Raw genomic sequence first — 26,819 nt, 5'->3', positions numbered from 1 at the left:
AAGGCAAGATGATCTTTGACCTTGGTTTATCCGCCACTGCAATCACGAATCCGACGATGGCCAAACTCTAGTGACACCGTGAACGCGGTGCCTCGTGATAAGGGATGTGGAGTGAGACCGCTTCCCTCGAGCCATTGAGGCAGAATGAATGGAACAAAGATAAGTATACTTGTCGAGGAAGCTCCAAACGACGGGTGTTATCGCAACGGGGTTGAGACTGATGGCATCTGCCAAGAAGGACAAGGAGAGGAAGATGCGGAGAAGCCGTCAGATCCATCAACTAAAGCAGGTCTGGACACTGCACGCGACTGATAACATCAGCCACGAGACAACCTTATCACGGTAGTGGATGTGCGGAGAAGTGGACGATTAGGAGTGCAAGGTGTATGCTAAGTATATGAAGTAGAAGTGTTTCTGCGGAAAAGTCGATATGCTCAAAAGCAGGGAAGGTCCAACCGGTGGGCTAAACTGCATTGGGAACCCCGCCTTTTGGCTGCTCGATGGCTGATTCCCTGCCATGCTTCTTCCACTTTGTCTCATACTTCCTCCCGGTACAATTCCGCGATGAACCGGTGGACATGATATGATGAAGCCTCCCCTTCAAATACTCCCGTCTTGGCCGATACCCTCTTGATTTGTTCCTTTCCGTGCCAGAGCAAGTCTTTCTCCACTTGCCCGCTACATACAGTACACAACCCTCAGTATCATGGCTCCCTCAAACTTAAGTCATGATTCGACCATCCTCATTGTTGGTGCAGGTGTCTGGGGATGCTCAACAGCTTTGCACTTGGTCCGTCGTGGCTACAAGAATGTCACGGTGCTAGATCCTTATACAGTTCCCTCTGCAATTGCAGCGGGGAACGATATCAATAAAATCATGGAACATCGAGAGCCAAAGGGTAAGTACCCTTGAGACTCAACGAACAAAAGAGGAATCGACTGATAGGTGACTAGAGTCTGATACGGATCCCCGCAGCATTGCTTTTGCAACCTGCACCCGTGCTGCATTGAAGGGCTGGAAAACAGATCCTGTGTTCAAGCCATATTTCCACGAAACCGGTGTGGTCGTATCGGGCCACACTCCTGCCTTGATCGAACACATTCGCGAGACAGAGATTGAACCCTCAGTGGGTGACTTTGTGAAGCTGGAAACAGCAGAGGACTTTCGTAAGACAATGCCGGCAGGAGTCTTGACTGGCAAGTTCCCCGGCTGGCAGGGCTGGCTTAACAGATCCAACGCGGGATGGATCCACGCCCAAAAAGCCATGATATCCGCCTACACGGAAGCCAAGCGTTTGGGAGCCAAATTTCTCACTGGGTCCCCGCAAGGAAATGTTGTGGCTCTAGTCTTTGAAAATGGCGATGTTGTGGGAGCGAAAACATCCGATGGCGTGGTTCATCACGCGGATCGCACCATCTTATCGGCTGGTGCGGGCAGTGACCGTCTTCTGGACTTTGAGAAGCAGCTGCGTCCTACGGCCTGGACTTTATGCCACATTAAGATGACTCCTGAAGAGGCCAAGCTTTACAAGAATCTACCCGTGCTGTTCAACATTGCTAAGGGCTTCTTCATGGAGCCTGATGAGGATAAGCATGAGTTGAAGATCTGTGATGAGCATCCCGGATACTGCAACTTTATTCCTGATCCTAAGCGGAATGGTGACATCAGGAGTATCCCATTTCCAGCACATCAGATTCCGCTAGAAGCCGAGGCTCGTGCTAGGGACTTCCTCCGGGACACAATGCCGCAACTTGCAGATCGACCACTCTCTTTTGCTCGTATCTGCTGGGATGCTGATACGCCAGACCGTGCCTTCTTGATCGATCAGCACCCCAAGCATCCTTCATTGGTCGTTGCTGTAGGCGCTTCCGGCAACGGCGCGATGCAGATGCCCTCAATCGGAGGATTTATTGTGGACGCACTGGAAGGCCATCTTCAGAAGGAGTTGAAGGATGTTGTCCGATGGAGACCAGAGACTGCCGTTAATCGGGACTGGAAAGCGACCCAGAATCGGTTCGGTGGCCCGGATACAATCATGGACTTTCAGAAGGTCAAGGAGAGTGCCTGGACCAAGATTAGCGAGAAAAGCCGGCTATAGGGAAATTGAAGTGCAATCTGCGTCTTCCTCTATTATCATAAGTATGTAGGTAGAGAAATGGTAAATAGGCTGAGTGCTAATTAATATGTGCATTTTCAACTTCATGTGATATTTACAGTTGGATCGAGCACAAGCCGCTATTCCTTCGAATGGAAAGTGCTTGTATCCTGCCAAGGTCAATCCCATAAGAACCACACTCCTCACAAGTCAGTTCACCTTCCGGTCTTTCTGGACTGGGCCCTTGTCCGCATGCGAGCAAACCGACGGCTGGGCGAGAACAAAGATCGCCCTTAAAATATAGCTATAGCGAGCCTCTCCTTCCTCGCCCGAAGCGCATGGAAACCTAGGGTAATGGGTGGAGCTCCGCAACCCTAAACCAGTTGACCGGGCACTGTATGTCCATCTGTACTACAGCACCCTGCGAGCTGATATGCTTTCGCTACCTACTTACACACTGATGGCAGACCCGCACATTATCTATGTTGAGCAGTCGATCCTTCTACTCGAACCCTTCATCCACCTTCTCCGAATGGTATCTTCCACTTCCGCGCGCCTACATGGGCTGACAATCCGATCAAACACTGGTTTGGCTCCTCACAGTATCTGCGCTGGACATGCTCGTTAAAAACCCCACTAGGCCCCTTGGGGCTATATACAGTCTGGAAATACTAGAATCCCTCCTTTCTCAGTATTGTCTCTTAATTGGGGCCCGGAAAAGCATTGGAGTCATGACGCGTCTGCTCCTGTTCCTCGAAAATATTCATGAATTCCTTGCTGGTCCTCTAAAATCTCTTAGATGTCCTCCATGTTCGATATCATCGATTCGTCGACTGGGAAGCCATTGCGGGGGCTGGGGAAGGAGGAGTTTGCGATTTCAGCAACAAATACATTTTGTCGAAATGTTGCGAGTGAGTTACTCTGGAGAGTTAACTTAGCCATGAGACAGGCTCAGGGAAGATACTTTCTGTAAGCCTCGTTGGCAATGGATTGCAATTTTGGAATCTGCTCGGGCTTTGGCTAGGAAATCGAAGACGCGTCCATTTGAACCTATGCCCCGTCATCGAGTCTCTTGCTTACGACGGTCACAACATTAGAAATATTGGACAGCACTTCAATAGGTATGAGCCACAGTCTGATGTGCACTGATCGAAAATAAATGCGAACAAGACGTAGAAAGTCTCAACAGCAAGGCTGGTTGGTAACTGGCCACAGACAGGATACAAATTTCCCAACCATAAACACAGAGAGAGAGAGTCAGTGGCCAATTCCAGCTGTGTTCGCCCGCGAGGATATTTGAGTTCGTGCCTGTAACTGCCCTTAGGGTTCAATTTGAACTTGAACTTCGGCGCTACCTTCGTCTTGTACTTCGCCACATTACCTCGCTGAGAATACAGCAACGTAAACACTGGTGGGCTCGAGTTCTCGTACTGTGAAATCCATGCAGCATTGATGATCGAATTGCCTCCCATGTAGATGTAAATAAAACAAGAGGTCCCACGGCCGGTATAGCGTCCGCTGCGATGGCCAGAATCTGGGCCATGAAAAGCGCAAGTTGCTTCTCCCATGGGGTCGACTCGGTGATCTTGTAGTTCAGGACCAAGCTGTACTCGCGCTTGATGATGTCAGGGAAAGTCTTGTCATTGTAAGTGTAATTCCCAGTCACGTCCTTCGTTGCAGCGCTAGCCATCACTTCCCTAGTGGGAAATGCGAGAACAAGATCGCGACTGTAAAAGTCGATTGGTCGTCCTTTCTCGCCCTTTGCAGAGACATTCTGGTAGCTAATTTCGCCTTCCCTCTGACGGGTATATCCATTTACCGAACTGATTCCAGTCTGCCATTTTCAGCACCCATTTCCCCAAGTCGAATTCGAAGACGTCTCCAAAGTCAAGTTTCAGAAACGCGCCAATTTCCGTGACGACAGCACTGAAAGAATCCACAGGACCGAGTTTGGGCTTGGGAACAACCTTCCATCCTGTGGGCCCTGCATTGATCGCGTCAGAGAGCGCCTTAACGAATTTCTCACGTTCTACAGTGTTTCTTTGTGCCAAAAGACTTTGAATGGTAAGATTTTTGTACTCGGGCTTTTCAGCTATCTCCTGTGACCATTTCTCTGCGACTAGCGTGGCGGAGCCTGCATGTTTCTGATTCCCAAAGAAATGTGGCCGGTTCTCAGCCCAGAAATCTAACATCCATTTCTTCAGAGATTCCTGGAATGTGCCGCTGGAGCTTTTTCTAAGATCCTCTTGGTCGACCTCCGCACGATAGTATTTGGGATTGCGATCAATATTGTACTTCTTGGCTAAGGCATCGAGGTCTCTAGCCTTGGCCAATTGCATAGGTGAGGTCCAGCCACAGGAATCGCTCCTCGGGAGTCGGCATGGGAAGTGCACCGAATATGCCTGTTCCGGCTGTGCGAACAGATTTCCATCCTGATGCAAGGTCACGACCCGAGTTGGGTTGGTAGCATCCCTGCCATACAAAGCTGAGATCTTGTCGTAGCTTGCCGTCGCCCCTCCGACAGCAAATTCAGTGCGCGGATGCTTCTTCTTGGGCTTGTCTTTGTCTTCGACTTCCGCGTTGACGGTGATGTCAACCCCAAGGAACCTATAAGATTCCTCCCCTTCTCGCTTGAACTCTTTCATACGTTCCGTATCGCTTATATCTAGCGTCGTGTCGCACCAAATAGAGAAGAGCTTCTTGGGAAACCAGACCACTCCTTCTGGTGGGCCTGACATTGTCGTAATTGGCGGAGTGTTGTTTAAACTAAGCCGAAACTCCAAGCAGAAGTGAATTCTTGAATGTTGAAAGCAAGAATTACGATCTGAGGGGCACTATATATGCACCCTTAAAAGAGGATGATGGTGAGTTTATGAGGTCCGAAGTGCAAAGGCTGAACGAGAACGCAGCTGAGCATCTCGCCACCAAAATCAAACACGCTGCACTCTCAGGGATCATCCATATATCTCGGTCGTATTGACAACCTCTTCGATGCCGCGCAACAGCGGCTGAACCAGCGAAGGCAAGTCTGCTGAACTCTAGCTTCATCATTGGCCGGTTGAAGATGAGCAGGATTTGTGTTTGATTCTGAATAATCCAGATCGGATGATAAGGAATATCTTGATCAGTTCAAGGGAGCATCGTGCCGTGGGAGTGTAGCTGACATTGCTCTTCACCAGTCATGGTTCGTAACCGGCCAACTGCAATGGCTACTCTCCGAGCACGGATCACACGCGGGGTTTCTTTGCGTGAATCATTGGCTTCCAGAAATGCCTCGTATATTATTTTGCAAAGAAGAGCGATGCAGTATTTCGTTGGTCCCTAATAGTACCGCGAGTGATAGTCTTGATAAATGACGAAGTTGATAGATAAATAGTATAGATTAAATGCAAGCATCTATGAGAAGGGAAAGAATCCCCCCGCACAGAAGCTAACTGGCCTTGACCGCCTGCCCAATATGGCTATATTGATATGACGCGGTTGATGTCTCCAATTGCTTTCCCCTACACGTTATCATCACCAGTTTACAATGCTGTGTTTTCACCCTCGCCTGCTTCAATGCGCCCGGTAGCTGTGTGCACTGCTCCTATCATATTACTGCCTTGAATTGAAGCTGACGTACCATTAGACACCCTTTCGCGCATCCTCGCGATCGAGTGGAGGGCCACAGTTCGCCTCGACCCCTCGGTTCTTCGTGTCACAGAGGACCCCCGCATCGCAGCAGGCAACCCAGGACGCATTCTCCACCGAAGACGACGGACCCCAGAGCACTCCGGTACCAACTGCCCGCTTTCTGAGGCGCGACAGGGGTGCGGTCTCGACGCCTCGCCAGAAGGAGATCATCGAAGATTCAGACGATACGGAAGACCACCAGCAAGATGACACGCCACACATACGCTCGGAGGAAACCATCTTCGATGACAGACAAACGCAGAGCAGCTCCCCTGTACCACCAGTAGATGAAGATTCCGAATTCGAAGATCTCTTCGCAACCATTCAGGAGCGGAAAAAGCGACGTCGAATCTCAGTGAACAAGGATGCTCTCTCATCCCAACCAGTAGCGACACAATCAGACACAGATCGGATCGTATCATCGTCACAAGATCATCCCGCGTCTCCGACGCCTCTAGCCCAGTCCACAACTCCAGCTGCCCCCAAACAGTCTTCGATCCAGACGCAAGCCACTCCAGCTCCTTCACATCGTACCCCGGCAGCCACAGCTACACCCCGACCCACAGCGCCGGCAAGCATCAACCCTCCATCGACAACCAATCCCCGTCGATTCCTCTTTTCAACATCCCACCTACCTCCAAGCACCCAACCCCAAACAAGCAGCAAACCATGGGTCTCCGCATCGACACAAGAGCCACCACCCTCGTCTCAGCGACGTAAACCACCAGCCTTCGTGCTCCCTCGCTCACCGTCCCCCTCGCACATGGACGACGAGCTCGCTGCCCTACCGACCCCGTTCTCACCATCCTCGCGTGCGCTGCGTCGACGCGGACGTGCACGTGGTCCCGCCCACGCTTATCTCCCTGACGGGATGGCTGCTGAAGTGCGCAGCTGGGTTCTAGAAATGGGCACCCGACACGAACAGCAGCGACAGACGGGTGTGGCCCGGCGCACAGGAGCGGATCCCTCCCGGAGGGATCCGTGGTACAGTCCGACCGTGGTTCGGATCGAGAGTGTGCAACAGTCTGCTCTGCCGAGCTGCGGTCCTCTTGCATTTGTGTGCGGGCATGAGACCGATGCTCCTGGTGATGAGGTAAGGACAGAGGCAGAAACAGACTCACGGCTCAGAAACCTGCTTCTCATCGGGTCACCCCGGTCTCGGTCTGAGACGGTGATACAGTCCCGGCGGCGTGTTACCTCAACAGTGCCTGAACTTCGCCCTGGATATGCCATCGGCATTTGTCGAGGGTTGACCTGGGATATCGTTCTGGGGGAGAGTGACATAGGGGTGGCAATCAGGGACAACCCCTCTATCGATACTGCTATGCAAGCGTCAGGTAGGTGGACCGTAGTCCTGGAATGGGAGCTGGTCTCCGAGGTAGACGGTTAAGAAGTGCATAAATTAGATACCCTACATGCATGAGAATGAGATAATATGAACAACCTCATCGTAACGACGATGTTTTATGAAATCTGTATATACACTTGCTTTTGGCCTTGGCCCTATCCCAACAAACGCCACTCCCTGCAACGCCGGAAGCACCAGAAAACCAGCTAAAAACTCATTCATGGCCACTGACCTACTCAGCACCGGTATCCTTCACCACAACTTTCAGCGCATCGACCGCAGCGGTGCACCCCCACTTCACCAACTTCAAATCCTTGCCCGAGGGCACGATATCCGTCTTCGCGACGACCTTGCGCAGGAAGAAGATCAGCCCCTTGGCGATCTGCGGCGTCTCCTTGACACGCAAGAAGATCTCCATCAGCGCCTTTTCATCCCGTTCGTCATCGCCGTCCTCCTCTCCTTTCTTGCTCTTCTTGCTCCCGCGCTTCTTCTTCTTGTTCTGTTGCTGCGACTGCTGCATCACGCTGATCAGGAGCAACTCCACGAACGTCTTGCTCTTGGGCTGCAGGTAGGCGAAGTTCAGAATCTTCAAGATCCCCAGGTTCAAGGTCCCGTCCACCACCAGGGACGCGTACATCTTGGCCAGGTTGACGATAGACTTCATCTCGAGCCGGTTGCTCTCGTCCTCGTCGTCGCCGAAGCCGCCGTCGGAGTCGTCGTCGTCGTGCATGTCGCCGTTCTCGCCCATGCGCTTGAAGATGTTCCACAGCGTGTACATGAACGAGACCTTGATGCGGCGGCCCATCTCGCCGCACAGCCGGCGGGCGATCAGCGTGTAGTAGGGGTTGTGCGCGGCCTCCTCCATGGCGCAGTGGGTCAGCACGCGGGGGATCTCGAACTCCTGGGCGCGCTTGAGCCGGAGCTTGAGCAGCCGCACGTGGGCGTCCTGGTAGTCCGTCGCGGACATGATGGCCACGAAGATCGAGCGGCGCACGTCCGTGTTCATCCGGTGCGCTTTCGCGATGTTGACCCAGTCGGGTTCTTTGTCGCTATCATCGTCGTCGTCGGGGGCGCCGTGCTGTTGCTGCTGCTGGTCCGCCGCGGCGGGCAGGCTTGAGAGTTCCTGGCGCGCGGACTCGAGCGGGTCCTCGCGCCAGCTCGCGCCGACGAGCCACCATTTTCCCTTCTTGGCCGAGTTGTGGATGTCCTCCCGCGAGATGCTGATGGGTTCCGAGGCGCGGATGACCCGCGTGTTGTTGAGCGCGCCGAGGATCTTGCGCATCTTCGTGAGGTGTTCGGACGAGATGGTGGAGCCCGCGCCGGCTTTTAGGCGGTTGTTCTTCAGGTCGGTGATCGTGTCGATCATGAATTTGGTGCGGACGGAGAGGGAGGCCTCGCCGGCTTTCGCTACGGCTGGTTGGATGAGGAGGACAATGTCCTTGAGGGAGGAGGGGTCATCTTGGCGGAGCTGAGGACCGGAGTCTGTGCATCGTCGTTATTACTATGTATGTGGGTGAGCTTGCAGGCGGGTAGATACGTACTTCGGATGATCTTGAGGAGAAGCTCGGTGTTTTCCTCTGTAATGTCCTGGAGGAAGATCCGGATGTAGTCAAACATCAAGGTGCTTGAGATGACGTGGAAGTTGTACAACTGGGAAAGAAGGGAGATCAGATTGATTGTCTCCTTCCCTGAGAACGGCCCTCTTTCGTCTCCGCGAGCATCGAAGGTTTCGACAATCTTCTGCACGATCTCCGCGCCAAAGTCCATACCCATCACCTTGTAGACGGCAGCAATGAAACCCGCATGCAGGATGATGAAGGTATCCGACAGAGCGGATCGTTCACAAATCATTCCAAACAAGAGTGTGATGAGGGTCGAGGTGACTTCTCCACGGGGATAATCGCGATATAGCTTCTCGAACTCCGCCAGGATGGAGATCATGTTGGCTTCGGACAGCTTGTTCAGCTGTCCTTGCGCTTGTCTTCGTAGACGTACAAGACTCTCAGACTCGGAGGAAGCCTTAGCGCGAAGCGAGGGAGGAATGTACTTTTGTGGTTGATTCCCACTGGACTCTTGAACCGGAGCCACGTATGGGTTTTCCTTCTTCTTAGGAAGGGGTTCCTCTTCCTCTTCCTCTTCATCCTCGTCGAGATCCATGCCGTCCATATCCACATCTTCGTCGTCATCCTCCTCATCCTCCTCATCTTCATCCTCATCAAAGTCTCCAAGCGAGTCGTCGTCTTCGTCAAAAGCCTCCAGCCCATCCAACCCATCCTCACTACCCATGTCGCTGTCATCCTCATCCGACTCAACGTCGTCCTCAACCGGTAAACCCTGCGCCTTTCTCCGCTTGTTGCGCAACCAGTCATCAGCCTCTCGTTTGCGCTTGCGGTTCTCATCATCGGAGCCCTCATCTAAGTCGCCCAGAAGATCACCCAAACCATCTTCCTCAAAAGCCTTGGGAAGCTTCTTGCCCTTCTTGAGACCCAACTTCTTCTCCAACGCAGCAATCTCCGCATCATCCTCGTCCAGCTTCGCTTTGACTGTCTTCGAAATCGGACGTGAGGCAGCCACCCCCTCAGCATCATTGTCGGTCGTCTGCGATTTTTTCTTCGGCTTCTCGGGAGCAGCAGCCTTAGCAGCCTCCTTCTTCTGCTTCAACTTGGCCATGGTCGCCGCAACATCGTCATTATTGTCCGAATCGCCCGCATCGTCGTCATCAAATCCTCCAAATCCATCCTCGTAGTCGTCGTCATCGTCATCATAACCCCCGTAAGACCGTTGAGGACCCCTCTTCTGCCCACCCCGCTGTTTCTTCGACTGTCGCTCCTCCTTCCGACGATCTTTCCTCGCGCCGGGACCGTTGCGCTTGCGCTCCCCGTAGGTATCGCGGATCCCCAGCTCTTCTCGGAGATTCCGAGGTAGCGAGGTTGTATTATGCCTAGGACGTGGCATTTTGTTTTTCTGGTGGTGGAGAATGTTGATGCAGTGGAACCTTTTTTTTTTTTTGGTCTGCGAACATAATGCCGTTTCAAAAAAGTCCGCGGAGGCGGAAACCGAGAAAGGCGGTGAGATGAGGTTGCGGAGCTCTCTGTCCCTCTCCCCACTCAACTCGCTGAGTCGAGATCGTCTGGCCATTCGGTTTATTGATTAGAGCATAGCTTCACAAGTGGATTGGTCTGCTTCTCTGTCTCCCCATCCTTCGAATCTCAGCACACTCGATCTGACTTACAGGGGGCTTAAGACCACCCTTCTCACCAAACAACCCTCCAACTGACACCATCCACTTCCCCATTCCTGGGCACGCATCTACTCAAAATGCCCGCCCACCTCAACCATGAAGAGGTCTGTCCGGCCTAACCCTCCCCTCCTCCAAACTGCCCCCTTCAGACACTTTGAACTCCCTCCGACCCCCAAGCCATTTACAGTCTATGCAAACAAACTAACCCCAAAAAACAGTTCTTCACCTCCCTAACCACCCTCCTAACCACCACCTCCCAAAAAGCCCGCGGCTCCGTCTACCTCACCCAGAAGCCCTGGATCAACGCCGACAACTCCCAAGAACAGCAACAACAACCCGCGATCCTCATCCGCGCGACCGACGGCAATACCAGCGCCCCGAACCCGAAGAAGGTGAAGACCGACAAGAAGACGGCGGCGGCCGCCACCAAGAAAGTCAAGCTGTCGACGGTGGTGAGCCCGGAGGAGCTGGAGGCGTTCTACGCCCGGTATGCGGAGGTGTGTAAGGCGGGGATGACGGGCTTGAAGAAGCGGGACCGCAGTAAGAAGAAGACTGCCAAGGGGAAGGCAGGGGGGAAGGTGCAGAAGGCTTGATTTCTAGTTGGGAGGTGAGGAGGTGTGGATTCGAGGGTCCTATTGAGTTGTTGGGATTATGGACTGGCTTGGGGGGTTGGATTGGGCGTGAGTGGTGAGGTTGGAAGGACGGGAGGATCTGATGGATGATCTGTTGTGCTTGTTCATTGTATGGTTGATTGCATTTATTGGGCGTTTCATGGGTCTACCTCTTTTTCCTTTCATCTATCGATTGATCTTCATACGACTGGGTGTGCAGTAACCGAAGCGATTGTGTAGTATGTGAGCATGCCCTATAAGTTTCTCAAGGACGAAGCATGACAGCATGAGCCCCGGCCAAAAGGGAGCGATGGCTATCAAAAAGGGCCATCCAAGTCTCTACATGCACTGAAAGAAGAACCCAGAGTTACCCATACCCTCAACAATCAAGCCCTTGCCCTTCCCTATCACGGATCCGTCTCTCATCATACCCTACTGGGTAGAATAACGTGTCTCTCTTCCCTGCAAAGCCACTCACTATCCTCCATTATCAAGCAAAAGACAATCCCCCGAAAGAGCCGCAGTATATCCAGGAATCCAGCCCGTGACACAGTTCAACCCAATAGCGACCGAGAAAAATAAGTAAGGATGGGTTGAACGATATACGCGATCAAAGGCCGTCCTCTACACAGCCACGCGCTCATTGACTCCTCATCGATGCCGCAATCCCCTCAGATAGTCACCCATCCCCGAAGGAGCCAACCCTCGAACGAGATCCAAGCCGAGAGCCCCCGTATCGATGATCAATGACCAAGTCCCATCATCTCATCAATCCCCATTGCCTAACGACAAGGCAAAATCCACAAGCCTTCAGCTCAAAGCCCCTCCCTCCCCAAGTGCTAGCGCCATATCTTCCTCCCCGGGCGACATCAGAAAGCCTCGACCCAGACACCCCAGACGAAACACACTTGGCAACCGAACTGCAAGATTAAGACGGCAAAGAAGCCCGGGCCGTCGTTGTTCTTCGGGACGACAACCCCATTATTTGGAAACCGGCAGGCGAGGGAAGGCGGGCAGGCCCGGGGCCGGTAAGCGGTAGTAACCGTTCTCGCGCTGGCGGATGGGTGGGACGGTGAACAGGATCAGGCTGGCCAGGAAGAGGACCCGTTTCTGCTGGAATTTCAGGGGCACTTTCCACCAGGCGTGGAGGGCCGTGAGCCAGACCCGGCTTCGTTGGCGGATGCGCATGGGGACTTTCCGCCACATCGTTGTGGTTGTGTGGCGTGCATAGAGAGGGGAGGAATATCGGGAGATGGGTTGGGGAGAAGGCGAAAGAGGAGAAGAAGGAGGAGGAGGAGGCGGCGGTGGGGAAGGAGTGGAAGAGGAGGAGCCAGTAACTACTGCGCTACTGTTTGGGGAGGTGGTTTGATGGTAACTGGAACTTTAAGTATGGGGGAGGGACCTGGGGACCTTAGATTGTTGCCGTGGGCGCTTATCTACCCTCCCGGTCCGCCCCCTCACGCTAGTGTGACCTATCATTTTCTTTATTACCGATCTAGATCATGCCATTCTTGCAAGTTCTCAGCCCCAGAGATCCGTGCTGCGTCTCTACTTATCAATCATGATGGACAGAAAGCTGATTGGCAGATTGGAGGCTTTAGATGTCAATGTCTCACAAATTAAGTATAATTGATGGTACACGCTAGAATACAATAAAGACATTAGGGTACATTTCCAATGCAGATTGGTCCCCCCACAAATCAAATGTGTCCCAGATCATGCATGGGACTTGATAACGGAAATTCATGTAGACAGATCATCACAGAATGCAGGCGTGTGTGGGAATAAAACAAGAACATCATGATGGACGAATGTGAGTGAAGGAAATATGCCAAAGAGCGGTATGTTGATCTGGGAAAAGATAGTATGCTGAGCCAGCGAAGCCGTTATCTCCGCTCATATGTCAGGAGTCTTTGTCGGTAGACTCCTCGGATCTTCTAAAGCAATCAGGAAGAGGAAGGTCGAAATCATCCACAATATCCTGACCTTCAGCCAGTTGGTCCTCGATGTTGCGCTTGAGCTCCCCTATAGTCGAGTTCAGAGCAGGCCCGATAACAATCCGGGCAGCAATATGGATGAGCACGACCAGGAGCTGAATGGGAGGGACCAAAACGAGTGAGGCGGTCTTGTGAATCAATGAAGCCGCATCGTGCTTCTCAGGTTTGGCAAGCGTCAAAGTAGATGGTGGTGGCATGGGAGAGACCTCCCGCTGGCGGGATGCCCTGGAGCGACGGCGAAACTCTGCGCTCATGCTGGAAAGATTAGAATTAGAGTCGGTGCTTGAAGCAAGCCCAGTAGGTTCTGGGACGGACGAAGGAGAGTTAGGGGTGATTGTAATTGGTTGGGGCTCCTGCTCGGAAATATCTCTTGCTAAATCGTCTGCCGGCGACATATGATCCCAACAATCGACGTATACAGAGACCCTATTGTCAGAGCGCTTCAACTTGGGAAGATGTGAGTCTTCCGAAGACGAGTGAACACCACCACTTTCATTGTCATAGTGGTCGTCATTCTCGCTTGACGCAGGTGTAGAGCAGGTGTCCAGATCTGGGATAGCTGTAAAAGAAGGGCCAAGTGAGTGGAACGATTCCACACTGGAGGAAAAGGATAGTTCAGGATCAACCTGATCTTCAGCATTATCTTCGAACCTCGCCAGCAAGGTCTGAAAGTTCTGCTGTGTTTCGGCCACGGACTGGCCCGAATGCTGAGTTGACCCTGCGATCTGAATCGGCTCAGACGACTCATTATCGTCTGCGATGGTCTCTAAAATGGTGCTGTTGCTGCCTCTGGTCGTAAAGCCACTATCGTCCGTCGCATCTCCGTCCGTGTCTTCGCCAGCGCTAGGCGAGTCAGTCGCCAAATCATCCTTTGGCTGAAGTCGGTCTTGCTTGTATATGGAAGAGACGGGATCGCTTTCTCTGCGCCCTTTGGGACGCCATGCCCTCTTCCTTCTAGGCGCCTTGGCTTCCTCGGGGATTTCGACGGTGAAGCCCCTCTTGAAGGGACAAGGCGTAACTTCATATCGGAGAATCCTGGGCAACACGTTTTTCATTTCCGCGACCAACAACTTGTCGCCATCCACTTCGTTGGGCAGTTCGATGCGATAATAGGTGAGAGGTCGGATGCGCAGGACGAATGTCGACTCGCCATCAACGCACCAACATTGTGAGTTCTTGAGGATGGCGTGGACGACATTGCCGCATTTCAGGAAGACAGTCAAGCCGTGAACATTTTCCAGACGGAGAGGCGCGAGCGCGACCGTGCGTTCGGTAGGCGATCTCCAGGGAAGCGTCTCCACGGTATCAACCGGGTAATCAAAGTCCGCGGGCGCGGTGCTCGAGGGAATGGGCGCGAGGGCTCTAGGGGCGAAATGGACGACTTTGGCGGAGGGATGGTAGAAGAGATCGTTTTCGGACAGTTTCACGGATTCTGAGTGACGACGTGTACGCGGGTTCAATTTGGTGGGGAGAGTTGCAGACCGACGGATGGACAAGGTCTGAGGGAGCGGCGCATCGAAGGAATCAGACATCCTCAATCAATCATGGGGATCTTGGATGATGGGAATGGAATATAAGAAAAAAAAAAGGGACCGAAACAAAAGATTACATTGAATAATAAACGTCTAGGGTGAGAGAAAAGTGCATGTGATGTGAAATATGGAAGAGTAAAAAGCGGAAAAGGAGAGACGATCAGCAGGGATAATGAGGAGGGGGGGGGATAGAAAAGAATGATGGTGGTGGTGGTGAGATAATCGAGCCCGAATGACCCCGGAAGATGGATGGATGAACTCAAACTAGAATAATCATGGCAAAAACCAATCTGGACTAGTCGCGGATCTCCCCTGCGCTCTGCGCTCTGCACGCTGCAAGCTTGTTGGGGCTGGTGTGGAGTATGATGCTGGTAGCCTCAGGCATAAAGGCATCTTATATAATCACGTGAAATGTGGCGTCGTGGGGCTGGGCGGGTAGTCCGGCTGCTAGCTCCGGCGCTTAGCGGAAGTTGCACCAATCCACAATCACAGCCATACTTGGACATTTCCGTTATGTGGTTGCCTGTGGCTGTTCCCCCTCGAGCCAACGCACCACTATAAATAGCTCTACATCTCCAATTCTTTCTTTTTCAACTATCCCTGAGCTCACATCTACTTTCTTCCTGGGCATAGTCGAGCATCATGCCGAACTTCGAGCCTAACGCCGTGATTCGCGGCTGTCAGCTCACCATTGTTGGAAGTGAGTGAGATTCTTCCCCTCTGTTACCTCTCCACCCCCCGCGTGGAGCCTGCTTGTGGCTCCATGGGATGCACCATGTGAAGCAGAAAAGGGGTGTCTGAGATGACTTCTCTTGCTTTGCCATGCCTGGATTTTCCAATTCCCAATTGTCAGACCTGCTATTGTGCAGATCGATCGATGGGCGGCATCCAGCAAAACACCTACGTCATCGGAGCACGAGAATTGATAGCTGACCCTCGCTCGACAGCTGTCCGCGCGCTGGGAAATCCCGACTTATTTAAGTACAACCACTTTCGACAGGCTGTCTTTGCAGTCGCCGTTGGAATTGCTATCCAGCTTATCATTCAAATTCCGGTATGAGTGGTGCCCATTAGTGGCCTCAAGATGTATGAACCCCGAGCTAACAAATCGCGTCTAGATCATCGGGGTCAAATTCGTTCTCTGGGTCCTCTCATGGTTTCTCGATCTAGAAAATGCCACCTGGGATGACTCCCTCATCGAGGGTCTCGACTTCATCGCCAACTCGGTGCTTCAGGTGCCCTTCTTGCTCATGACACTAATGCGTTATATCACACCTACCCTGGACGAGATGTAAGTCGAATATTCTCATGGATATCCAGTCTGGTTGGGCATGCTAACTAGTGGGCAGTTTCATGGAATCCCTCAAATGGGTTGACACTACCTACGTGCACAAGCACAAGCATGAAGACCCCAAGAACCTGCGCGAGATGTATTACCCCAACCTTTCCATGTACACCACCGCGGACGGCAGGGTCAAAACTCCCAAGGGCGCCGGCCTTGCAGCATTCTTCATGTTTCTCAAGCGTTACGGCAAGCGGGCTGGGCTGCTCCTCGGCACTTACCTCTTCTCTTTGGTCCCCGTCATCGGACCTTTCGTGATGCCAGCTGCCTCGTTCTTCGCCTTTCAAAGCGCCGTGGGAACGACCCCTGCGGCTGTCATTTTCGGAGCCGGCTTCATTCTCCCCAAGAGCTACGTGGTCTCGTTCTTGCACAGTTACTATGCCTCCCGCAGTCTTATGCGTGAGCTTGTAGGTCCTTCCTTGGCCTCCCCCTCGGGTTCATTTTACTAACAGCAGAAACAGTTGGAGCCCTACTTCAGCCGTGTGCCCTTCACCCATGAGCAGAAGAAGCGTTGGTTCGCCGATCGCGAAGGAGTTTTGTTCGGCTTCGCATTCGCTTTCACCCACGTCATGAAGGCGCCTTTCATTGGAGTCCTTCTTTACGGCGTGGCTCAGGCATCAACCGCCTATCTGGTCACCAAGATCACGGATCCCCCACCAAGCCCTGCGCTGAAGGAAGGATTCGCTGAGACTCAGACGACCTGGAAGAACAAGCACGATTTCCTGAGTCTTCCCTTGGATAAACTAGACAAGATCAACATGGAAGAAGAGGAGGAGAAGCCCAAGGTACCTGATACCTCTAGCCGGCAATTGTCCTAGATGGGAGGAGAGAGGGTTGGTTTGATTGAAGGGTTGCCCCGGGATTTGAATGAGCGGCGGAGTAGACAAGCGGGGATCTGTATAGATTTGGGGTGACTTGGGAGGATTTGTAAAGGGCTTCTATAAAAGCTGTATGGGTGTAACAATTCCGATATCGTTATCAGAAAAAGTTGAATGCAAAGCAGATGGAAAGGGGTGGGAGAATCTTCCCCGCAGATAAGCGTCATTGACCCTCCGATAAGATAACCTTGTCCCACTTTCTCTCTTGCCTCATCATTCCCCCCGTTCATTTCCGATTTGACCGGCTGATAACCATGGGTCTGAGCGAGACTTCCTTTGAACTGGCGAGGCGGGGAATGTTTTTCTTAGCTGCAGGGGAGGATCGTGCAGCTACGAATACTTAATTGGCAACTGTCAGCCTGGGGGAGGGGCCTTTCCTGCAGAGCTAAACTTATTCTTCCTTCCCTTCTACAGTACCTACACCCATAGACACCTCCATCAGACAAAACAGAGAGCATCACATCACATCTCACTCACCATGGGCCACAAGAAGATCCGCACAGCGCTCACCGTTGATCTTGAAAAGCCCGCCTGGGAGCAGCCTGGCTTACACGTGCGTGTCATCTACTCTGATACAGTCGCTGTCTTCACCTCGATACTGACATCCTGCAGAACCGATGGCATCCAGATGGTACCATTCCAGCCTCACGACCCACCTACCATGATGTTCAGGCACAATGCTAATCATAACTCCATTCGAATAAAATTAGTCCCCGCATGCGGCAAGATCGCCAACAATGAAGTCGTCAAGATCGAATGTCTCGACTGGACCGGCGGCCAGATCAAGAACAACGACTCCGCCGACGACGTCAAAAACGTTGACCTCACCCAGATTCACTACCTATCCGGTCCCTTTGAGATCGAAACCGCCGAGCCGGGGGACGTTCTGCTGGTGGAGATCCAAGATGTCCAGCCCTTCGAGGATCACCCCTGGGGGTTCACGGGAATCTTTGACAAAAACAATGGAGGCGGGTTTCTGGACGAGCTTTATCCTAACGCGTGAGCCAGACTTTCACTCAACGTAATCTGATTTTGGAGAGAAAGAGTCTGGAACTGACTGAGTGCATACCGCAGAGCAAAGGCCATCTGGGACTTCGAGGGGATCTTCTGCTCGTCGCGACACATTCCCCACGTCCGCTTTGCGGGACTGATTCACCCTGGAATTTTGGGCTGCGCGCCATCCGCCGAGGTCCTGGCGGAGTGGAATCGTCGGGAGGGGGAGTTGATCGCGGCGAGTGCGGATCTCCAGCGTGATGTGGCGAAGCCCCCCGAGCCGAAGAATGCGCATGCGGGGAGTGCCGATGAGAGTTTGAAGGAGCAGATCGCTAGAGAAGGCGCGAGGACGATTCCGGTATGCTTCCCCCCTCATCATGCGTTCCCGTGAACGAGGTGAACTTGAAAGTTGAGCTCAAGCTAACACAATCTAACTTCTGCTCTAGGGTCGGCCCGAGCACGGCGGAAACTGCGATATCAAAAACCTCTCCCGCGGCTCCAAGGTCTACCTCCCCGTGCATGTTCCCGGCGCGAAGTTCTCCGTCGGCGATCTGCACTTCTCGCAGGGTGACGGGGAGATCTCCTTCTGCGGCGCCATCGAGATGGCCGGCGTTATCACGCTCAAGTTCACCGTGCTCAAGGGCGGGATGGCCAAAATGGGCATGAAGTCCCCGATCTTCCACCCGGGCCCCGTGGAGCCGCAATTCGGGCCGGGTCGATATCTGACCTTCGAGGGATTTTCGGTCGATGAGAACGGAAAGCAGCATTACCTGGATGCCACGGTGGCTTACCGCCAGACCTGCCTACGCGTCATCGAGTATCTGCGTCGGTATGGGTATAATGACTACCAGATCTACCTGCTGCTGAGCTGTGCGCCGGTGCAGGGACATATTGCCGGGCTGGTGGATATCCCCAACGCGTGTACGACCCTGGGGGTGCCGATGGATATCTTCAACTTTGACATTCGGCCGGAGGGGGATGTGGTGCAATTGGATATGGGGAGCTGTGCGTTTACGAGTGAGTAGGTCAGATGCAGTGGTTGATCTATCAAGATTTGAGGAACAGTTTTGCCTTTCAATCCTACGTGGTCTGTTCCGGCTTGAGAAGATTAATTATTTACGAACTACCAACTATTAATCAATGCCTTGGATGCTCCGCGGTCGTAATTTTGGTTGATCAAAACAGAAGCAGGACCATTGCTTAGACGATTGATGCGTAAGGGCATGGCTTCTGCCATCAAATTAGCCACTCAGGCTTTATTGATGACGAAAGTAATCGTTGTTGGCGCTCCTCTCCGCCCGGTCAACGGAGAGCGAAACCGCTCCTGCTCATTTCTAAGTGTGAGTACAGTCTGAATTGAACGTAGCTTCAGTAATTTTTCTCTCTTGGCGTTGTCACCCTTGGCTGCTTTCTTTGGTAGGCGAACATTTGGTTCTGGTCCGTGTAGTCGCTGATGTCTTGTATGTTTCGAGTGTCTTTTTTGCATTGAGCTTGAAGCTGAGACAACATTACCTCCAGGTATTTGCGTGTACCTGGTATCTGCGACGGGCCGTTTATGTTGAAAATGGAAAAGATGTGATGAAGGGGATACAACTAGAGATACAAATGAAAGGGATACAGTGAGACGGGATGCACAATGTGTCAGTACCAGAGAGAGGCATGGGCAAAATGGCTCATGGTCTCAAGGGTATGGAACTTCACACTTCACAGCTCCCCTCCTCATCGTGTACGCCCTTCATTGATGCTTGGGTGGATTTCGTCGTCAAACTTCTTCCGAAAGTTGAAATAATGGAAAATATGAGGCAGATTTTACGGCTCAAAGTATGTTACGCAGAAACCTTCCATCTCATCGGGAAGCAACAGTATGAACATCTAATACACCCGAATATCACAGAGGGTATATGCTACGCATATGCCGATCATAATAGACCCTCTTGTTTCCGGCCGCTGGATGGAATCTTTGCGGCCGCGCTTTAGGGGCCGTTGAGTCCGTAGATGCGCGCGAGACCTCTTCGACACTGTCAAGGCTGGTTTCTTCCAGGTAAGGTGTCTGTCTTGTATCAATCATATGAGATGTCTATATCCAGCTCTTTATCAAGCTCTTTGTATTTGAAAGACATCTCAGTTGCTGCCTCGTCGTTATCGAAATATGGACGCATAAAGTCGTCGAAGTCAGAGTCCGACGTGGTACTTTTAGTGGACCTCTTCTGTGACTCCTCATCTCTGGCGATCTTTTTCTCTCGATTGTCGATATGAGTTTGAACCTCATCAGCACGCACGGCTGTTATGAGGGATAGGACCTGCTATGCTTAGCATGAACACTGGGTAGGCAAAGAAGGACACACTTACCGTGAGTGCAACTGGGGGTTGTCGTCTTTCGTGCCTTTGGAATGCTCAGCCAAATGCACGCGTCCTCGACTCTTGGTCCCTTTGATGCTCTTCATTGATTTCACCTTGGATTCATTTGAACAATCACTTTACTAAGTTGCATCTTCTGGAGCGTCTTCAAGATTACTGCGGTATATCCAGCGCACCCAGTATCTGCCTGGAGAAGGACATCTCCACCATCGGGCGCCTGCAAGAACGTCTATGGTGCATCTCTTCCAGGAAGTCCATCTGCCTTCGCTTCGTATGAGAGTCGGGGAATCTGGCTTTATGCTCTGAATTAGTTTGATTGTTGACAACTAAGCCTGCCTTGACACGTGTTTGACAGTAAAGTCACAAATGTTATCGAACCACCATAGACTACTTACTATGCGACGATATATATGCAATTTGCCTTGTTTCCATCCCACTAGAAGTCGCGGAAGCTTTGGTTCTTTGGATATGTGAGGCTCAGAAGGTTAGTTTGAAGCCTTTTGGTACAATGCCGATGAAACTTGGCTTCGTAGTAGGCGAATCAATGGCTGCGTTTTCGTTGACCTCGAAGTTTAGTGGATCTGGCTTGATACGGCGATATATTCAGCTGCCTTGGGAATCTGCATATCCGGTCAGTTTCAGTCCGCTTGTCCGGGTGAGTGGTCCCAGTAATATCTAATTCCAGCGCGCTTTGGGCCATCTTTTGCGGGCTTGAGCCGTTGCGGATCTGCAAATCGTGTTGTATCTCTTATGGGTCAGGGACGTCAGGATCGTTTTGTTCAAATAGACATGCTACCGAGTGCTATATGTTTCAACTCAATATATGGTGAGACACACGGTCGTTTTCTCCTCTGGTTCCGCGTGCCCAGTTCCGGCAGAGGCGAAGAGAGAAAAACGCCCTCATTTTTGGAGAGCCTCGAAGCGAAAGAGCTTGTTGCTTGGGAGTTTAGCTAGATAACCGGATGAATTCAAGCATTTCCCAGTTGATAATGTTTTCAGCAACCACCGGAGGATGATAAGTGATTAGTATGTGTTAGCGCTCTTCGCCGAGGCTTTCCATTTCTGTAAATCTGTCCCCTTGGATACCTTGAGCAAAAGCGACGTAGGATTTGTGAGAATGATGCGCTGGTAGAAATGCAGTTGCTTGGAGATCCTCCTAAGCTTCTGAAATATCACGTTGAATGTCGTGAAGGAGATATTGTTTATAATATTATACGAGAAGAGTGCAATCAACGTGTGGAAGGGCATCGATAGGAGCACCTGTAACCATGAAGAAAATAATAAGTAAATAGCTTTTGAATATAGCCACACCGGCTTGTAGGCAATCACTAGCTCAATTATTGGATGTAAAGCCGCTTGCTTGGCAGCCGGTCTGAAGGATCTTGAAATTTGATGCAGCCATGGCAGGTTGGTCGAGATCTCTGGTAGATGGAAAGGATCAGAATAGTAGAAAAGAGGCAGAGCTGCAGAGTTGTAAAGTTGCAGAGCTGTGAAGTTGCAGAGTTGCAGAGTTGCAGTGTGGAAGTGTGGAAGTGTGGAAGAGTAGAGAAACAGAAAGATATGGTAGTAGACTGGAAAAGGTGAACAGCTGCAACCTACGGAAGATGGAACAAAAGGCTTCATACTGTGAATTATTGTAAGGATTAAATGGTCCTCCCTAGCTGAATAATATATACAGTGAAGAAACAAGCTTGTTCACTATACTTAGTAGACAGGGGTGAACAGAACAATAGTCCGAGTAATGAATGGAGATAGCCCCTACTATAAGTAGTGTAACTCTACTTTCAGTTCTCTTCTCCTACACTCTTCATGCTTGGTACTAGTAGTAATCAAGGATCTTTAAATTCAACCTATTATTCATCTCCACAGACCACATAAAGCCAGGTCACCCAGCTTAATTACAGTCCATCATACTCGAGCCCAAATGCTAGAACTATCACTGCAAGAGAATGAAAGCCAGCAACTGGATTCTTTAAAAGCTTGACAACGGACTATTCGACAAGTCCTCGCAGAATTTATCCCCTTAGGCGAAAATAGATATATGGTGATGGTGATGAGAATAACTACCAGAGTTTCAACCCGCCATCCTGCATGTTGTTTCCTCTTTTATCCTCTCTACAAGTTCCTACCAGACTCCCGCTTCATTTTCACAACCATTTTTGCCTGTATCTCGAAGCTGAAACAGACTATGTTTGATGGCTCAATTCAACCTTCAACAGATCAGTTCGTTTACCGTATCCCGCAAAAGCCACTATGAAACACGGACAAAAGGGTACAACTGGAAACGTGTTAGGATTGCCGAAAGAGAAATCGTCTCCAGAGATCGATATCATGATAGGGATCTTTCACAGCATCCTTCTGGGAGAGAAGCCCATAACGGACAAGAAGTATATGAGCTGGGCATAACACAATGTCCATAAGTGCCAATGTCTGGCGAATGTTATGCATATTGCTAGAGTCGGTGTAGCAGCAATGTAAGCAGGCGACAAGGAGGTACAATCTTTCAATTTTTCTCTATGCCATTCATCCTCATGCAAAGTAAGCTCCCGCAGCTGGCACATCGATAGCTTTTCAGCCGAGGTGTAGTCGAATTCTCAACCCCCTTCAAAATAAGTTAATACTTGCAACTTAAGAGCGCATAGAAAACTCTTGGGGCATTGTGAGCGTGACTTGTCAGTTGGTGCTCAATTCATCGGCGGCTAATAGAGCTCCCGACAACAAGCTTATTGAAACGACTTTAGAAGCGCAGATACTAATCTCAAGTGAGTATAATCTAAAATTAGACATTCGCGCATCAGAAGAGACTGTTGAGCCGCCGTTGAAACAGTGAAGCGCATCATTTAGCAGGCACATAGCATCTTTTAGATGTCAGTATTGCTGTAGAAAAAATGTGAAGCAATGCCTGTATTTCTTCCAATTGTGAGTGTGTCAACAGCCGCTTCAGAAAGTATCTTCAGCACAAGCTGACACATTGAGTATTTCGACATGCAATGTCCAGATGCAATTGATACCATCTTAACCCTTTATGCAGGTTGAACATGGGGTCATAAGCGGGATAAGATGATCTTTTCGATCACGGCACACGGTGGATCTCTCCCTAAACTTGCGCAACTGACATCGAGCTCCGATAAGAGCTATTGTGAAAGGAGAGGCCGCTCTGAAGAGTCTGCATCCCGATGAACATTGGTCACGAGGAGTGCTCCCTGCGTAACTCGGCGTCTGTTCAAACCAACAGTATGCATAACCCCAGATCTAAGCTTGACGGGACTAAAATATGAGCGGCTATGGTTCTGAAGAATGGGGGTCCCCAATGTTTATCTCTGCGTCGAGCCGCTGTGGCGGGGGGTAGATGGCTGAGCGCCTCTGAGCATGGTGAGAGCCGCGCGCCATGATCGGACGAACACCACGACACCTGGAAGCGCGGACGTACCGCTAGGAAGAGTTGATATGAAACACTGCGTTGGAATCTTGTCAAGGAGATGAGAAGATTCGTGGACCTGATTTGATGAAACACGGTCGAGAAGGCGCGCGAGTATGCTGGACGAAATCTAAATCTGCTGAAAGACCCTTATCCCCGGGCCTGAAGTACTCAGTCGCAAAACATATAAGGGTCCAAGATACTCAATCATGATTTTTTTCGAGCACTTTCAAACCAGCAAACCGAGCATCCAGTAATCTGGTGCAGGGTCTCACTCATCTCACTCATCCCACTCATCCTATCTTTGCGCTTCAGCCCAGAGTCAGAGCGTCAGGTCTCTACCTACCCATATCAAGCCATCGATAGAAGCTAAGCGCCAGCACCAAACATAGAATCAGAAGTGTGGGTTAGCGGGCAGACCGACTTTGTTTCCGTTCACGCCAGCCTTTTGCAAGAGTAGGACTGGGAAGGTGGTCGATTGATCGTACGTCAAGTTTGTTGTTGCTATTTTGGGTCGGGGGGCGGGAGATCAATGTCTAACTATTTTCGGTCTAGATTTGACATCCTTTTGCATCGCCATACCAACCTGTATCAATACTGTCTGTTACCAGATATACCAGCGTTACCGTCATCTTACGATACCAACCAAGTTTTCTATACTTCCCGTCTGATCCTATAATCTGCTCAACATCCAGGATATTTCCTGCCGGAGAAAATCCACCTCTGTGGCAGTGTCACCTATATCATTCCCTCGCTCCCTCCAATTTCTTGTCATACCTCCAGCAATTGTTTATCCTACTTCGATAATTCCAACTCTTCATTTCTATTCTCCCTTGGTCACTCTCAACCATTGAACGAAGACCAACCTCAAAAACCTCCTCTCCAATTTGACTCCACGTGAATCCCATACACACCTCAAGACCTTTCATCCTGAGCAATACAGCACTGCTGGACAGTACAATGGCTCCACGACCTATACTTGCACCACTCAAGACTCCGAAGAACGTAACCTACCCTTCAGAGCTTCAGGACACCCCATTGATCAAGCACGAGGACAGTCAATGTGAAGCAGGAAATAGACTCTCGGTCCTTCCACCCAAGGCCTACACAGAGTTTCTCAAAGCTTTGAGTCCAGCATATGCTAGTCCCGAAGGCATCAATGGGAGTTACACCAGGTGGATGATGAGTAAGACTCTTCCGTCTCCATCGTCAGTGCCATCAACTGCATCAACCGTCTCTTTCTCCGACACTGCTGAAGTAAAACCCACGGCCACTCCACTATCTCCATCACCAGCTGCACCTCAGTCTGCTAAGGAACCTACTCATGTTCGACGCCCTCGTATCTCACCTTCATACATCTACTCGCCTGTGTCGCTAAAGTCTCCCCGCAGCCCTTATAAAGTACGCACTCTCTACTCGCCTATGGACCGAAGAGCAAAGAACCTGGATTCTCCGCTATATGCGAATAGCGGAACCTTTACCATCCAGCATGTCGTCACGCACACGGTTACTTTCAAGCGTGCCCCTTCGCTTGAACCACCACCTAAGGGCAAGCGCAGAAGAACTCAAAATGTCTAAAGAAGCAAACAAGCGTCGACTTTACTATCTGAAACTATCATGCTATTTCTACACATAATGGGTTTTTTCTTTTGATATACGTACGGAAAGTCAAAGCTGTCATCTCATTCCTGTTTCCAATCATTTACGAGTCGAGTCTTGATCGTATCATTCTACAGCCATCCATCTGCATGCCTTGCTTACTGTTACTGCAGCCTCTGATTCTGACTTTTTTTTTTTCTTTTTGTTATACTTATCTGTGGTCTCTGTGGGCGCTTTTTTATTAGAAGGGCTAGCATCCAGATCCTGGCGGTCTGGTATGCGGACGGTATGACCGGAGGGAAACGGAGTTGGGTGATTCTCTTTGCTGTTTTAAAAGCCATCCTACAAGCGGCTGGGTCGAAGGGAGAAGATGTTTCTTGCCTGACAGAGGGTCTTTGAGTCAATGGCGTCTGGGAACATGAGCGCTGCATCTAGCATTGAGCCAATGAAATGAAGAATACTCTCAGAAGCTGTTTTGTCCCCAACTCAATCTCTCCAACCACATTCAACCACTCTGTTGGATATCGCTTAAAATCAAGCCAAGCGCTCCTTGACCTTCGCGAAGTTCAACCGAGAGGTTGACAACAATCTGGAAAAGGCGCCTTGACGCCTACGAAGGATTATGGCGCGCTAAAACCAACATCTTGCCCCCCCACGTGTCAGTCCACTCTTAGCGCAACATGACTCTGCGTAGAGAAATTCTTTGTCTATGTACAGTTTTGGGGGGGGGGGGGGGGCGCAGCGATGTTCTATGGCTCCTGGCGGCTGCCAAAGGATTGCTTGGCATAGATCTTGAGATCCTTGGGGATGACCGCCAATACTGTGAGCCTACAGCGTCCGGTAAGCGATCATGATCTAACCATTCTATTGTGGTCTCATACTTGTGCAAGAGCAATAGAATAAGCTTGTACTAATCAATGCAATCAGTCCCTGAAAGCAGTTAGGCTTGGTTGTAAGACGGTGATGTATCATTATTGATCTCGGTACTGTACAGCCTGTAATCTGTATATCTGTAATACTATGTATTACAACTATCACCATACACCACGGTTTGACATCAGTCCCGTGCATCAACTATCTTGCAATTATCAAGCCAAATATGGAATCATCAACGTTCAATCCTTGGCTAGAAAGAGCTATTGCATCTCATACAGGATCAATTCATGTCCAATGCTTTAGCTTGTTAGATCATTGATCGCTTAGGGTGTAGTACCATATGCAGCTATACTTGACTATTGCAGCTTACAATTATAGAACACGATGCGAAGTGGTGGCAAGTGAAAGCAGGAGCTTCCAAACTCTATCAATATCAAAGCTGTTTTTTACAGCGGCATCTCTAATAATGTTTCTAAATAAAGTAAGCCCTTCAAATTAGCATGCGCATCGAAGCTGGGCAATTTGTATGAGGTGCAGTTAAATGTGCGCCAGATATCACTGTTGGTCCAGTATTTCAGGGTCTGCATGCAACCACATGGATTAAGCTGCGATGTGCCGTGGATTCTTCAACCTTGTTTGTGGGTCTGTGGCCGATCTGGAGAGGGCTGTGATTCGATCAGGGGATTGTCTCTCCCCATGGGTATTGAATGCATGAGATAGAGTAGACGAGGTTGATCATATCTTGCCTGTAATTAGGTGACATAAACAACGATAAGTGCATACAGCTTCTACCAGGATAGAAAATCAAGCGCTCGTCTGTCCTATTCTTGGAATGTTGTGGATGTGGGATAAAAAAAG

At 50.8% G+C, this 26,819-nt stretch overlaps 10 protein-coding genes across 10 annotated transcripts; 6 read left to right on the top strand and 4 right to left on the bottom strand.

The window, feature by feature from the left end:
• The first annotated feature begins 552 nt into the window (after positions 1-552).
• BO82DRAFT_305307 (NAD(P)/FAD-dependent oxidoreductase) lies at positions 553-2,173 on the top strand. Its single transcript, XM_025632212.1, has 2 exons — positions 553-899; positions 955-2,173. The coding sequence occupies exons 1-2, from the start codon at positions 707-709 to the stop codon at positions 2,097-2,099; spliced, it is 1,338 nt and encodes a 445-aa protein (XP_025494129.1). The 5' UTR covers positions 553-706; the 3' UTR covers positions 2,100-2,173.
• A 718-nt stretch (positions 2,174-2,891) lies between these two features.
• On the bottom strand, positions 2,892-4,834 carry BO82DRAFT_399978 (uncharacterized protein; the record flags this gene model as incomplete). Its single annotated transcript, XM_025639149.1, has 3 exons — positions 2,892-3,017; positions 3,598-3,823; positions 3,900-4,834. The coding sequence occupies 3 exons, from the start codon at positions 4,832-4,834 to the stop codon at positions 2,892-2,894; spliced, it is 1,287 nt and encodes a 428-aa protein (XP_025494128.1).
• Positions 4,835-5,615: 781 nt separating this feature from the next.
• Positions 5,616-7,200, top strand: BO82DRAFT_352317 (uncharacterized protein). The gene is made up of 2 exons (XM_025634657.1): positions 5,616-5,669; positions 5,725-7,200. Exons 1-2 carry the CDS (start codon positions 5,655-5,657, stop codon positions 7,156-7,158), a joined length of 1,449 nt encoding a protein of 482 aa, XP_025494127.1. The 5' UTR covers positions 5,616-5,654; the 3' UTR covers positions 7,159-7,200.
• On the bottom strand, positions 7,182-10,092 carry BO82DRAFT_381825 (MIF4G domain-containing protein). The gene is made up of 2 exons (XM_025637885.1): positions 8,658-10,092; positions 7,182-8,598 (listed from the first exon to the last, which is right to left on the bottom strand). Exons 1-2 carry the CDS (start codon positions 10,069-10,071, stop codon positions 7,349-7,351), a joined length of 2,664 nt encoding a protein of 887 aa, XP_025494126.1. The 5' UTR covers positions 10,072-10,092; the 3' UTR covers positions 7,182-7,348.
• A 160-nt stretch (positions 10,093-10,252) lies between these two features.
• Positions 10,253-11,266, top strand: BO82DRAFT_352315 (signal recognition particle 14 kDa protein). The gene is made up of 2 exons (XM_025634656.1): positions 10,253-10,461; positions 10,576-11,266. The coding sequence occupies exons 1-2, from the start codon at positions 10,435-10,437 to the stop codon at positions 10,948-10,950; spliced, it is 402 nt and encodes a 133-aa protein (XP_025494125.1). The 5' UTR covers positions 10,253-10,434; the 3' UTR covers positions 10,951-11,266.
• Positions 11,267-12,574: 1,308 nt separating this feature from the next.
• BO82DRAFT_352314 (uncharacterized protein) lies at positions 12,575-14,696 on the bottom strand. The gene has a single exon (XM_025634655.1). The coding sequence runs from the start codon at positions 14,495-14,497 to the stop codon at positions 12,872-12,874; it is 1,626 nt and encodes a 541-aa protein (XP_025494124.1). The 5' UTR covers positions 14,498-14,696; the 3' UTR covers positions 12,575-12,871.
• A 405-nt stretch (positions 14,697-15,101) lies between these two features.
• usgS (transmembrane protein UsgS) lies at positions 15,102-16,894 on the top strand. The gene is made up of 5 exons (XM_025633101.1): positions 15,102-15,197; positions 15,445-15,551; positions 15,616-15,788; positions 15,847-16,246; positions 16,301-16,894. The coding sequence occupies exons 1-5, from the start codon at positions 15,140-15,142 to the stop codon at positions 16,655-16,657; spliced, it is 1,095 nt and encodes a 364-aa protein (XP_025494123.1). The 5' UTR covers positions 15,102-15,139; the 3' UTR covers positions 16,658-16,894.
• A 113-nt stretch (positions 16,895-17,007) lies between these two features.
• BO82DRAFT_330532 (acetamidase/formamidase family protein) lies at positions 17,008-18,866 on the top strand. Its single transcript, XM_025633100.1, has 5 exons — positions 17,008-17,270; positions 17,330-17,348; positions 17,428-17,716; positions 17,792-18,068; positions 18,157-18,866. Exons 1-5 carry the CDS (start codon positions 17,196-17,198, stop codon positions 18,733-18,735), a joined length of 1,239 nt encoding a protein of 412 aa, XP_025494122.1. The 5' UTR covers positions 17,008-17,195; the 3' UTR covers positions 18,736-18,866.
• Positions 18,867-20,919: 2,053 nt separating this feature from the next.
• Positions 20,920-21,783, bottom strand: BO82DRAFT_28854 (uncharacterized protein). Its single transcript, XM_025631619.1, has one exon. The coding sequence runs from the start codon at positions 21,689-21,691 to the stop codon at positions 21,092-21,094; it is 600 nt and encodes a 199-aa protein (XP_025494121.1). The 5' UTR covers positions 21,692-21,783; the 3' UTR covers positions 20,920-21,091.
• Positions 21,784-24,206: 2,423 nt separating this feature from the next.
• BO82DRAFT_352311 (uncharacterized protein) lies at positions 24,207-25,292 on the top strand. The gene has a single exon (XM_025634654.1). The coding sequence runs from the start codon at positions 24,447-24,449 to the stop codon at positions 25,062-25,064; it is 618 nt and encodes a 205-aa protein (XP_025494120.1). The 5' UTR covers positions 24,207-24,446; the 3' UTR covers positions 25,065-25,292.
• Positions 25,293-26,819: the final 1,527 nt, after the last annotated feature.

Source organism: Aspergillus uvarum (assembly GCF_003184745.1).
Source record: "Aspergillus uvarum CBS 121591 unplaced genomic scaffold BO82scaffold_13, whole genome shotgun sequence".
In the NCBI taxonomy this organism is placed as follows: Eukaryota; Fungi; Ascomycota; class Eurotiomycetes; order Eurotiales; family Aspergillaceae; genus Aspergillus; species Aspergillus uvarum.
Note: the sequence above shows the minus strand (reverse complement) of the source record. Positions and strands in the feature narration are given on the sequence as shown.